This window comes from Rattus rattus, chromosome 5 (assembly GCF_011064425.1).
Source record: "Rattus rattus isolate New Zealand chromosome 5, Rrattus_CSIRO_v1, whole genome shotgun sequence".
In the NCBI taxonomy this organism is placed as follows: domain Eukaryota; kingdom Metazoa; phylum Chordata; class Mammalia; order Rodentia; family Muridae; genus Rattus; species Rattus rattus.
In genome coordinates this window covers 132,024,356-132,038,044 of record NC_046158.1, presented here as the reverse complement: position 1 = coordinate 132,038,044, position 13,689 = coordinate 132,024,356, and the positions used below count along the sequence as shown (strand labels likewise).

General features: G+C 53.2%; 1 protein-coding gene across 3 annotated transcripts in view; it reads right to left on the bottom strand.

Annotated features, from left to right (window-relative positions):
• Positions 1-4,446: 4,446 nt before the first annotated feature.
• The window catches only part of Hm13 (histocompatibility minor 13), a 35,474-nt gene continuing 26,231 nt past the window's right edge, over positions 4,447-13,689 (bottom strand). The window contains exons 11-13 of one of the 3 annotated variants that reach the window (XM_032904438.1): positions 9,168-9,253; positions 5,617-5,816; positions 4,447-4,885 (exon numbers count right to left, since the gene is read on the bottom strand). In XM_032904438.1, coding sequence (XP_032760329.1) covers positions 5,666-5,816; positions 9,168-9,253 — 237 coding nt within the window. In that variant the 3' untranslated portion in view covers positions 4,447-4,885; positions 5,617-5,665. The remainder of the gene's footprint in view (positions 4,886-5,616; positions 5,817-9,167; positions 9,254-13,689) is intronic. The other 2 variants (XM_032904440.1, XM_032904439.1) reach the window with 2 other exon arrangements.

Here is a 13,689-nt window from a genome sequence, read left to right as displayed (position 1 = left end):
TTTCTCTCAGAATCAGGGCTTCTCTTTGTGTAGCCTCTGCCTGCCTCTGCCTCCTGAGTGCTGGGATCAAAGGTGTGGGCCACCACCATCTGGCTCTCTCCTTTCTATCCATCCCGTAGTCTCTGCCCTGGCTTCCTGACCTTGTTTATTTTAATGCCCATTAAGGATGATGACACTTTCCTGCTCAGAGTTCTCCCTAGGGTCCCCGCTGCCTTTAGAATAAATTCTAAGTTCCTCCCTTGGTCTGGCTTGGTGCAAGGGCTGTTTATTGCTCCCCATCTCCTCCCACAAGCTTCTGGCTTCTCTCCCTCTCTGCTGGACCCTTTTCCTCTTTTGGGCTAGGACTCACTCTTGGAGAAAGTAATGAGAAGTGGGGGCAGGTGGGGGGAGCTTTCTCCCCTCACTTTTTCTGTGTTTACTTGGAGTCTCATTTCTTCTGTCTCCCTCTAAGGTTCTTGTTACCATTGGTTTTAGTGATGGGGCTCGAGCCTGAGTTCTGCCTCCCTCTTCTAGATCAATGCTCTACTGAGCTCAAGTGCTAGCTGCTGGATCAAAATAATTAAGAAATTTGACAAATTATTTTCTTGAATCTAAGCTTGTGGGTACCCCATGGATTTCTGACTCTTTTTAGATGCATTATTTGATGTGTATCAATGTTTGGCCTGCATGTATGTAGGATGTGTGTGCGTGGTGCCTGTGGTGGTTAGAAGTGGGTGGTATCAGGTTTCCTGGCCCTGGAATTACAGATGATTTTGAGTTGCCCTGTGGGTTATGGGACTTGAACCCAGGTCCTCTCTGTCAGCACCAAATGCTCTTGACTTCTGAGCCAACTCTTCCGCGGTGGATCAAAATCTTTAAAAACATGAATAGAAGACTACATGCGTAGAAAATTTCTTGTAATCTTAGCCTGGTATACAGAGCTCCATCCGGGCCAGCCTGGGTTACATAGCAAGACCCAATCTCAAACCAAACAACCCACTCCCTCCAAATTCCCCTACCCTCCAAAATGGAAAAGGAAAACCTTCCAAGTGCAATTCTTTTGAGCATTTTTTACCTCCAAATTTATCTATGTTTTGAGACAACAGAATCTTACGTAGCCCGAAATAGCCTCAAAATCTGCACCAGAAGCTAACTACAGACAATCCTCCTGCCTCAGAGTATTCTAGGAGTACAGGAGTGTGTTAGCACACTTACTTTCAATTAACACTTTTTTTTTTTCACATCTTAGGAGACTCTTCCGTAATATCTTTTACAGAGGATATTCTAGGTGTCCATGTTTCCAAGAACTGTTTAATCCTAGACACTCTTGAAATAGAGAAAAACGCAGCTCAGGGATGAAACAAAGGATTCTTCCTCTGTGTGAAGCTTTTGCCCAAGACAAGGCCAGGCCTCAAGGCTGTTCTAGACCCTTGCATGCATTCTTTTAACACAGTGCCGGCATGATTTTGCACTGCGCCAGGTGTTGGGGGTGGGGTACAAGTCCCTCATTTTCTAGGTAAGAACATCAAAGGGTGCGGGGGTGGGGTGGGGGATGTGGAGGTTTAGCTCAGCGATAAAGCGCTCACCTAGCACGTTTCAGTCCCCTGGGACTGGGAAGAAAGAAAAACACAAATAGAGAAGGTAAAGCCAGCCGAAATTCCAAAGCTTGTCCTTGGGCCACAGTGACCCTGCCCTCCCGGGTGGGACGGACCCGGACCACGCCCCCAGGGCGAACGGCTTCCGGCAGCGGAGCTGCGCAGGCGAGCAGCCCAGCTGGCGGCCCCCGCAGTGCGTAGGGAGGAGGCCCAGACTCACTGGAGCCAGGCGCTGGCCGGGCCCTACCGCCTGCGGAGTCCAGGTGTGGCCTTGGCGGGGGCGGGAGAGGTGGCGCTTTCCTTCCCGCTTGCAAGGCCCTTCCTGGCGCACCCCGCAGGATGCTGCTCCTCCCGTGGCCGGCAGTCACGAGGGGCGTCCATAGTTGGAGAACAGGAAGGAGGCGCAGGCTGCCGCTGAGACCCCAGCCAGCCTGGCTTTTTTTTTCCTGGGGTGGTGGCGGGGCCATTTTGTTTGCCATTTTGTGCAAGGGCAGCTGGATGGCACAAGCCCTTGCTTTGCCCACCAGGGTCGGGGCAGGCAGCCCATCTCCTGTGGCATCATCTCTTGGCACATCCACTCAGTTATTTCAGTCAGTCTCCCCAGAGGAATGTCATCTTGCAGGCTGTCAGCTCCGGAGAGCCACCATTTGTGTTCCCTGCTATGTCCTCCCTAGCGACTTAGCTGGTGTCTGACACGGCATGGAAACAGAAGGGCTCCGGACTTTCCAAAGGGGGACCTGCTCTGAGAGGAAGCTCTCATCTCCTTAGCTAAAGAAAGGGATTTCATCCTAGAAACCATCGTCATCCTCTCCCTGTCCCCATATCCCTATGCTGTCCCCAAAGAATCAGGAATCCAGCACAGTGGTAAACACAAGCTTAGAAGCCAGACACCAAGGTTCAAACACCTCCCAGGCCAGCACTGACTCACTGCTTCAGTTTCCTTATCTGTAAATATGGTAGGTGCCCTGTAGGATTGTTACAATTAATCTCCCCACTTGGCTTTGAGGCAGGGGCTGGCTTTGAACTCTTTGCAGCCAAGGGGGATTTTGAAATGATCATCCTGTCTTAGTCTCCAGAGCTCAAGATTAGTCACAAACCAGTATGGATCAATCTTGCCCTTTTTTGGGGGCTGGGGGTGGGAGCTAGTTCTTATCATGTAGTGCTGGCTGGCCTGGAACTTGCTTTGTAGACAAACCTTATCTCAGCTTGCCGCCTCTACAAGCGCAGGGCTGGCAGGCATATACTACACAGGTTTAAGCGAGCATTTCTAGAACACTACACAATGCTGGCCACATGCTAACCTGGTTTAAGTATGGAGCATGGGGTCTCTTGCGGGGATGGTCTTACCCCTCACAGCCTCCTCCTACTGGAAAAAACAAGGCATATAGAGGACACCACAAACTAGGGGAAATCTGTTTGAAAGCAGCTTCCGAAGAACCCACCCCTACTTCAGGGTAAGCCTGGCACCAGGCCCATCTGAGGCCCTGCCCAACCACCCATCCCGCCTCCCAGTATGCAGGCCCAATGCGTGCCCGGCCTGGTGCCATTTTTCCATGGGGCTCAGGCGGTGGTGGTTCACATCTGGAGTCTAGACTCAGAGGCTCTGCCGGCCGGGCCTACCGCCCAGGCTGGGCCCCGCTGCCCGCTGTTTGCTCAGCTGAAGCTGGTTAATTGGAACTGGAGTGGCCTCTGTGGCTGGTTGGCCAGGCAAGCCCTGATCGGTGCTGCAAGGTCTGTGGAACATCTGGCAGGGCCAGGATGGTCATTAGGTGGCAGGCGCCCGGCGCCACTGCCACCTCAGCCTCTGCTGGGGGTCGGCAGTGACTCAATGAGGCCTTTGTGGGCTGTGGGCTGTAGAGCCAACCACACTGTGTGCCTGGGCTGCCTGCCTCATCTGCCACCCTCAGAGGGGCTTTGTTCCAGGACCACATGGCCTCCCCCTGAAGGCAGTACAGGCCTGCAGAGACCCAAGAAGGCCCTAAAGAGACCCCCTGCCTACAGAAGCCTTTCAGGCTTTCCTCCCCATAGAATCTTAGACTCAGAGAAGTCGGGTGGCTAACTCAGAGGGGCCCAGCATACCAGCCGCAGTGACTCGGTCCTATAAGAGGATGTTGAGCTGAAGTCAACTGCTTGAGGTCACATCACTGTCTGAGGGTGGGCTGCCCCATTCCTTCTCCGTACAGTGGGGCTGCCAGCACATGTAGCTTAGAACCGTAAGTACAAATCAGAATCCTGTATCGACACACTTGGTCTACGTCAGACACCGGGGAAGACTCAAGCCCGCATTCTCACTGTCCAGGCTCTGGGTAGTCTCTGTTCTCTGGCCACTTCCAATCTGTTAATTTTAGCCATAAACCTGAACCCTAGCCAGGGATAGCTCACGGGTCATGGTCATTTACTGTCTCAGTTTTCCCACCTGGGTAGGTGGAGAGGGGATGAGCTGCCCTCTCTTGTCCCTTGGGGACTCTCTTGAAGGTCAGGAGTGAGGGAAACTTTGGCTATGGGATCTCTAACTCCTGCCTGACCTTGGATGGCCTCTTCTATTCTCTGGGGCTTGTTCCCTTCCCAGTGCAGGCTTTCTGAAGACCTGGGCTGTATTTTGATTTCCAGCCAGGGAGGAACTGTCTGTCCATAGTTACACGGTCCTTGGCTGAGGTGGGGTGCCCTGTGACACTCTCTTCATCCCATACCAAGGCCAACAGGGCACATACAGCACTGCCCGCCACCTTCACTGTCCCCAGGAGTTTGGAAGAAGGCAGGGAGGAAAATCGCTGGCTGGGGAAGAAGGCTCACGGGAACCCTCTTCTGGCCTGAGGTGGACACCCAAGAAGGCACTTGCAAAGACCTAGTGAGTTCAGCACAAGACACGGGGTAGAGTTGCTGAGAACTCCCTGGGGAGCACAGTGGCCTAAGCGGCCATGGGATGAGTTTTAATGCGAGACAAAGTCAGTCCACAATACAAAAATCTAAAAACCACACTCAGTTCCCACCTGGCTCCTGGGGAAGGAAGCAGCAGAGGGTTTCCTTTGCCTGCAGGGGATGAGGAGGAGCAGAGGAAGCCAGAGAAAGGGGAGAGGGGACAGGCAGCAGAGGCCCGCTCCCCATCCTGGAGCCACCTTCGCCTCCTGCAGGTGTCCTCTTGTCTGTGTCGCCTACAGGTCATCCCCTGCCTCCCTGGTCTGGCCCTCAAGGGTCAGGCAGCGCCGCCTCATTTCTCCTTCTTCTCTAGCCTCTTGGATGCCGACGCCTCTGTTGATTCCTCTTTGGATTCAGTCACGGCTGCTGGATCTTTAGGGTTAGACTCCTCATAACTGACCGGAAAACAAAGGAACACACTTAAGAGGATGCTGGGGGCAGAGTCTTCTTTGCCCCCTCCTTTCGATCCCAGGGAAGGTCATTGCATCTCAAGCCTACCCTCTGCCAGCACCTGGCCCCAGCCACCTGTGTGTCCTCATGGGCACCCTGCTTAGCTTTCCCTGTGCCCCGTGCTGCCAAGGGGCTGCAAGGGCAGTGGCAAATGGGGAAGGCTGGGGCTGGACTTGTGTGGATCAACTTTAAGCTTCTGTATCTTCTGCTGGAGAGAAGACAGTAGCGGGGGACGAGACTCTGGGAGACCAGCTGTGTCCAGAGTAAACAGCTCTGCCCTGGTGGGAACTGTTCTGGTGACCAGCACAATGCTACTCTAGGGTAGACACATTAGCTCTCATCAGGGTCTCTGCTTACTAAGCAACTATGTCCACTCAAGCCCAGTACATATTTCCTGGCTGACCAGGGGGGCAGCAAGTACCTGCTTGATGAATAAAGGAGCACAGAGGAGAGAGCCGTGTGTTCAGAGTCATAGGCTTAAGCGAGCAGTCATAGGTCTACTACAGTCTGACAGGGCCACACATGCTCATCTCATGTGACTCCCACCGTCGGCGAGTACCCTGAGGTTCTGGGCCACCTGCTTGCCTTGGGCCTGGGCAGCAAGTGCTGATGGTTCCTGCCACCAGCCCCAGGGACAGTCCCTGACTTTCCACTAAGGCTGGAACATCTGCCCTACCTTAGGCCCAGGACAGTGGGGAAGCGGGCAGGTGGGCACCCGCTGGGCATTACATGGCACTGGGATTCTGCGGGCGCCGGCGACGAGGGCCAGCTAGCTTCTGCTGCATGGAGTCGGCCAGGCTGGCAGGGGAGCCCGAGACTGTGGGAAAGTGAGTGAGCCTCGGCGTATGAGGCAGGATTACGGCCGAGGACTCGTAGCTGTGTAAGAGACAGACAGAGAAGACAGAACAAGGAGATACAGAGGAGAAGGTCAGGGAAAGACAGACATCCTGCCCTAGGGGCACAGAGCACCACTGTTTTGGTCCCACGGCTTGTACTTCCACTTTGCCCAGTGTAAAGCAGCCTGTGTGCAGCACTGCAAAGCGCACCATGCCGACAACAGAGAAGCAGGGCATGCTGGGATGGGCTGAGCAAGCCGCCAAACCCGGGTCTCTAACATATGCTGTTCCACAACATAGCAAGTGCCAGGGTGTAGCTCAGCAGGAGAGCACACGCTTAGCCTAAGTGAGGTTCTGGGTTTGAACCTTGGCCTCTAACACACCACATGTGGGAAAAAGCACCAGAGTGCAGAGAAGGTGCTGGAGAATGATACTGGTCTCTGCAGGTCTGTGAGAGCTGGCCTCTCCTGCAGACTGAACAGGAGCGTAGCCTCCCTTCTCACAGCTGTGCTGTATGTGCGCGTGCGCAGGTGCGTGGAGGTCAGAGGGTGATTATGTCTTCCCCTCTAACTTTACACCCTACGTTTGGAGCCAGGGTCTGTTAATGAACCCATGGCTCACCTACTGGCGAGACTGGGTGTCTAGTGAACTCCAAACATCTGAATGTCTATTCCCTCGCAAAGCCAGGGTTACAGATGTGTGCCACTCGCCCCTGCTGGGTGCTGGGTATCCAAACCCAGGTCTTTATGCTTCTGCAGTAGGCACGTTTATTAACAGCCATATCCCTAGTTTGTTTTTAAAAAGTCGATTTGTGTGTGCCATGGTGCTTGTGGAAAGCTCAGAGGACAACTTATGAAAGTTGCTGCTCCCCTTCTATCACCATTATTTTAATTCTTTGGCGTGTGAGTGCTTCGCCTGCATTTATGCATGAGGCTGCAGAAGTAAGAAGTGTGTGGATCCCCTGGACCTGGAGTTTACAGAAAGTTGTGAACTGCCATGTAAGTGCTAGACTAAAACTACGTCCTCGGTAAGCACAAGAAGTACTCTTGGCTGCTGAGCCATTTCCCTAGAGTTCTCTAAAAAATTTTAACTTTTAAACTTTTCTTTACTAATTTAGAGACAGGATCTTACTATGTAGCCCTGGCTGGGCTAGAACTCAGACACACACCTGCCTCTGTTTTCCAAATGCTAGGTTCAAGGGCATGCACCACCATGACAGGATTAAGGTCATGTTCCACTGTTTCGTTTTGTTTTTTGAAACAAGGTTTGACTGCTCCATTTCTGACTTGGGCCGGTTCACCCTTTCTTAGGTAACCTGGTGGCCCCTGCTCCCAGGAGGCCACCATATCAATGCCTCATGAGCATAGTGTGACTTACAGTTGAGACCCTGCTGGGTCAGCCTCCCCAGCAGCTGGGACTAAAGGCACCTGGCTGAAACAAGGTTTACTCTGCCTGCCACTCAGGCTGCCAGCCTGCGGCTTGACCTTAATCCTCCCATCTTAGTGGAGGCTGGTCTTGCAATCAGTGGTCCTTGTGCCTGAGGACAGGGTTAAAGCATGAAGTATCATAAGGCACAGGCTCAGCTGTGAATATTAAAAGAAACATTCATTTTCTACCCACTTGGCCAGCTGGGTGCTGAGCGTTCAAGCACAGTTCTTCACTCTTGTGCAGCAAGCGCATTAGTGACCGAGTGCTCTCCCTAGTCTGTCTACAGGTACTGTGGTGGTATGAAATGGAACGGCCTCCATAGTCATCGGCAAGTGGCTGAAAAGAATTAGGAGTGTGTCCTTGTGGAGGACATGTGACATCGGTGGGCCATGAGGCTTCAAAAGTCCATGCCAGCCCAGTGTCTTGCTCTCAGCCTGCGGACCAGGACAATGCTCTCAGCTCCTGCTCTATACCCCATTCATCGTGTTCCCTGCCACAACTAACGGACTAAGGCTCTGAGGTAAGCAAGCGCCATAATTAAATGCTCTCTTCCACCAGAGCGCCCTGGCCATGGTGCTTCTTCACGGCAATAGAACAGTGACTTAGACCGATACAGATTTATCCATGTGTGCCACGGTGCTTGTGAGCGCAGAGGACAACTTACGGGATTTGGTGAGCATGTACACGTGTGTGTGTTTGCTCTAGCACATGCACTGAGGATAGGCTTCAGATCCCTGTGGAGGGCTGGTTGTGAGCTGCCCAGTGTGGGTGCTGGGACCCATACTAGAGTCCTCTGAGAAAGGAGCAGGTACTCTGACTATGGAGACACCTCTCCAGCAGTAGCAACCGTACAAAGTGTAACCCATTCAAGAATGAATCACATGAGTTTTCAAAGTGGCAGTGAGAAAGAAATAAAAGCAAAAGACGAGGCTGAGAAAGGCATGGAGGACAGAAGAGAGGACTGCCTGCTCGCTTGCTTTTCCCCAAGGACCTTCTGGGTAGGGTGGGGCTTGCCCAGGAGAGCATTTAGGGAAACCCGGCCTCAGAGGGGGAAGGAGGCAGCTTCTGCCCTGGCTGGGTGCTCAGAGCTTAATTAAACCACGGGGATACAGGGGACTGGTTTAGAGATCTCTCCACGCAGGATGTACAGAGAGAGGGATGGAAGTGCTGACCTCAAGCACCAGGTGCTTTGCCAGAAGATGGGGTGGGCGGGCTTCCAGCCGGCAGGCCGAGCCCGGAGCTGGGGATTCCAGGCAGGGCAAGCATGGGGAAGGGGTGAGTCATCTGTCGCTCTGAGGCAGCCAGGTGCACAGGAGGCCCTGGCAGGCACTTGGGGGACAACTCGAGGCCAAGCGGGTGGAGTTGGGTGAAGGCCCCCGAGTGGGCAGCTTTAATAGTAGCCGGCAGCTATTTCTAGGTCTCTGGCAGATGGGGTTGGTGGTGCCGGGGAGCAGACACCTGCTGGGAGTCATGCAGGCCCTGGGGTAGGGGTGGGGCTGTGCACAAGGTGTGGCAGATGTGGTAGTGGCCGTGGGGAAGGGGAGGGCATATGAGAAAAGAACAGGCTGTAGGTTATGGCTACAGAGGCAGCTAGAGAGGGATGGACAGATGCTTTCTTGTTAAGGGCACCTTGTCCTAGTACATGCAAACTGATGTTGGGGGGTAGGGGTAGGGGTGAGGGAAGACATGTCTCAAGTCACCTGGTGACAGAGCTAGCCTGTGATCCAAGGCCCTGGACAATGGGCAGTCTGGAGAGAACCTCTACCAGCCATTCATCTAACACACAGTAGGCATGTAGGCTGCCCTAGGCTAGACCTCCTTTACTCCTCGGGAAGGTCCCACAGCAAAGCACAGGCCAGGCAGCTAGTCACCAACAGAGAGGCACAGGTGGTGGACACTCCCTCGGAGACAATGCTCACGTGACCAGGCAGGCTGTGTGCAGGTGTGCTCCATCCCGCCTTACCTGAACATCTCTGCCACTTCTCCCTTGACCAGTGCCACCAGGACAGGAAAGCCGATGCAGGCAGGGACCAGGTACAGGAGGGCCGGCTAGGACAAGACAGAAGCTAGTGAGGGAAGGCACTGACTCAGGACCTCCCAGTACCCCAGCCCTTTTCTGGAGTTAACTGAGGGATAGCTCAGACCTAGGTTTTCAGAGTGAGTCAATGGCAGAGCCTAAACACAGGGCTGGAGTCAGAGCCCAGGGCTCCTCCTCTCTGGCAGGAAAAGCACGCACTGTAAAAAACTGGATGCAGGGCTCTAAGGTTCCTCAGGAGCCTGACTGGTAGTGAGTGTCTGAATCACAAACACCAGTTCAGTGCTACTGCTTCTCTGGCTGGCTTTCTTCCTAGCAGCCTGCAGCCAGGCTGGGGCAGAGCCTTGCATCTGGGAGACACAGTGACAGAGTGAGAACAATGACAGTAGCTACCTGTGGCTGCAGCCAGTCTAAATGCGACTCCTGCTCACTGGCTTTTACACTCCTGTGCCCCCCACCTCTCCCAAGTCTGTGCTAAGACCCTGGGAAAGCTGGGCTGAGAGAGAAGGAAGACAGTCCTCAGGCATGAGGCCTTCCCTGGTCCTTCTAGCTCACCTCCATGCTGTGACTACCCCCTTTGGGCAGAGAAGGTCTAATGTTTTGGGGACAGCCCAGGTCTCCATTCTGAGAGTTAACCGGAGAATGGAAGTCCCACATACTAGACCCTGAAGTCATTCCTTGCCTATTACCTTTGAAAGGTGGACATCACACCACAGCACCGTTGCTACTGGAGACCCCATGAGATGTGACCCTTGTCACCTCTTCCAGTCTCATCTGATCTACTTTAGTTGTAGCCCCAGGACCTTGGCATGTGCGGTTTCAGCTGCCTAGGCTACTCTTCATCCCACTGCCTGGTTCCTTCTCCTCAGACCTTGTCTCTGTGGAGACGCTTCCACTTGCATGGCTTCAGGTCCCTGGCAGTGTGTAAGTGATCACTGTAGGCAGAATGGAGTCCCTGTCCCCTGGTGGGTTGTGGACGTGGAGGGAGCAAGTGTCTTCTTCCCTGGTCAGTCTCTATGTCTGGCATTTAGCAGAGAGCTGTGGTGTGTGTGTGTGTGTGTGTGTGTGTGTGTGTGTGTGTGTGTGTGGTGTTGGGGGTGGGGGTAGGGGCACGAGGTGTACTCATGGCTTCTCTTTGCTCACGAGTTAAGAGATAATTTATCTTGGAGGTAAATGGAGTGAGATAACAGACGTCAGTCTCAGTATGAAGCCATCCTGTGACCCAGCAGCAGCAGGTCTCTCTTTGCACCTGAGGATGAGCTTCAGGGGACCATTTTTTGGCCCTGGTCTGGGAGGATAGTGAGTCACATTACTTTACACAGATCACCCTAGAATCTAGTAATATGCCTAACTATCCAGACCTGAGTTCTAAAGATGGCGTTCCTGAGGATCACAGCAGGGGAAAGACCTCCCCAAGGTCATGGAAGGTGTGTAAGGCCAAGCTGGGATGGGACCTGGGAAGTTGGGCTTCTTTCACCGGTACTGGGTCCTTTTGGGTTTTTGAGGTCCATGACCCAGGCTGTGAGAAGCAGCTGGAGGTACTCTAAGTCCTAAGCAAACTCATGAGAAACAAGACACGTGAAGCGATTTAAGCTTTCAGGACACAAAACTAGAAAAATGGGCAGAGGTCTAGCTTAGTGGCAGACTGCTCACCTAAAGTCTAAGCAATGCTGGGGTTTGATTCCCAGCACTGCCACAGGTGGGGTGGGCGGGGCAGCTAGAGAAAGAATAAAATATCCTGTAAGTAGAAAGGAGAAGTTGGGGGCTGGGGATTTAGCTCAGCGGTGCAGAGCGCTTACCTAGGGCGAAGGCCCTGGTTGGTCCCCAGCTCCAAAAAAAAAACCAAAAAAAAAAAAAAAAAAAAAAAAAAAAAGAAAGGAGAAGTTGGACATTGTGGTGCACACTTGGAATTCTAGCACTAAGGAGACTGAGGCAAGAGAATTACTCTGAGTCTGAGGCTAGCCCAGCTAGACAGGGAGAACTTGCCTCAAAACAAAACAAAAAAACAGGCAATGAACCAACCAAACAGCTAAAACCAGGCTGGGTGTGGTGGTGCACACCTTTACCCAAGCGTTTGGGAAGTAGAGGCGGGAAGACCTCATGAATGATAGTGTACTCTCACACAGTAAGTTCCAGGCCAGCCAGGGAAACAGGAGACCCTGCGTCAAACAACCATCAGCCAAACCTAACCAAACGCAACCAAATCACACAGCCCCTGTGACTAGGAGGAAAAAATAACGTGAACAGAGCAGGGATGGAAGGTCGAACTCCAACAGCAAACTTGATTTGTGGGGGCCGGAGGGATGGGCTCAGGGGTGAAGAACGCACACTGCTCTGGTAGAAGACCCGAGGTTGGTTCTGTAGGCTCACAACTGCCTGTAACCCCAGCTCCAGGGACTCGGACGCCCTTTGCTGGCTTGTGCAGGCACCTATACTCATGTACACAAACCCAACACTCTGTCACACAGCAGTAACAAACTAAGGACAAACCAGTGAGCAAAGTGGGGATGTGAGGGTGGGGAAGGGCCGGTCAGGAGTGACAGCAGGGCTCTCCTCTACAGCCCACGCATTCTCTTCCCCAAGACAGCCTTGGGCAGAATGTAGGACTTTCAGGGGAGTATGTGTGGACTTTAGTCTTCCCCAGTGGCCTTCTTACCAGGGAGCTGGTGGCCTCAGGCCCATGGGAAGGTTTCTTTTAAGACAGAGGAGGTTTGCTATTGTCAGAGGGATACAAGCCTGCCTTCTTTTTTCTTCTCAATGTACCCAGGAAACTCTTCAATGAGTGTCGAGGAGAAAGAGAGATGTACTATTCAGGGCAGTGAGGTAGGGACCAGGGCTTTCTGAAGCAGCTTCTCACACATGTAACCCAGGCTCCCTGGAATTAGCTATGTAGCTGAGGCTGACTTTGAACTTCTGCTCCTCCTCTTCCACCTAAATGCTGGGGTCATAGGCATGTACTACCATGCCTAGCTGGGAAGGCTTTCTAAAAGGCTAAGTGAACTGAAGGCCACACAGGGGACATCTACCTAGAGCAATGTTGTCGCAGGGGCTGCTTATGTCTTCTTGGAGAAGCGGACACCATTCATTAGGCTCCACCTGCGCCCTGGATCCCCTCTTCAAGGACTTTCAGGGAGATAGCCATCTCGATGAATCAAGACCAGGTGCACAGGCCTGGGCATAGTCTGGCTAGCTGGATTACCTGGTCAAGTCTGTCCTTCTAGGCCTCTGGGCCCTCCCTGTACCCTGCATGACAGCAAGAATCTCCTTCCTCTCCAGGGGAGAAGGCAAGCCCGCCACCTGGTGGCTGCAGGGGGAATGAATGTCTCTGGCCTACTCCAACGCAGGGCTGGGAGCTGTAGTACAGGCCTTGGAGTTGTAGTACAGGCCTTGGAGCTGTAGTACAGGCCTTGAAAAGGCCTCTAAGCCTTTCCGGATCTGGCCATCTGTAATCCTCTCACCAAGCACATGCCATGCTCCACTGACACAGCAGAGGTTGTACCAAACATAAATGACTGAATGAGAAGGCTCTACAAACACTTTGGATTCCTCTGCTTATGAGCCACACCCTTGGATCTTTGTCGAAGGTTTAAGCACAGGCCCGGAGCTCAAGAATGGGATCTTGTGATGAATTCTAAGGCAGCTCCCATGTGACGGTATTTTGGAGGTGGGAGGAGTGAAGAGCAACAATATAGTAGCTTCCCCCTTATCCTCAGGGCACCTCAAAACTGTACAGCATGGCATGCTGTGTGTGCCTACGTCTGTAATGGTTAGTGGTGTGCAGTGTGATATTCTGGATCAGGAAGGCCTCATGTAGACAGTAAGAGTTATCTTGGCATTTAAAACTGGAGTTTTCCATTCAATATTTTTGGGCTGTGGGCAACTGACCTCACAAAAAAACAAGGTATCTAGGTGTAGTCTGTCCCACCTTTAAGCCACTCCCCTTTCTGCTTTCATTAACTTAACGACTAAGGAAATTCGACCGCGGAACTCCCAGAGAGGCGTCTGGTGGCTTCCCACTGGGGCTTCCTCGGCCTCTGCACCGAGGCTGTTCTTGCAGCCTGGGCCTGGTTTTTATGCTGTCCCAGGTCAAGGCCGAGCTCTACTCCCCAATCACTGGGTGGAGCCTCAGCTCCAGCTTCCTTACCACCTTTCTAGGACTCAGGTTACAGAGCCTGGCTCGTGCCCTGTGTCGGTCAGACAGGAGGAGAAGCAATCTTTCTGTCCAGTCCCTAGTGGCTTCCTCTCTTCAGACCCCTAAGACCCCATGCTGTCCACCGAGCTGGCTCAGTATCTGCCGCCTACCGTGGTGGGAGGAGGTCCTCCTCCACTTGGCGGAAGCACCCGCTCACTCGGTCCTGCTCTGTTCCCTGCTAGGCTGCCTGGGACGCCATCGTCTCTTCCCCAACCTCCTCCCCCATACCTGGAATGGCCAAGTGACACACTGTCTGCT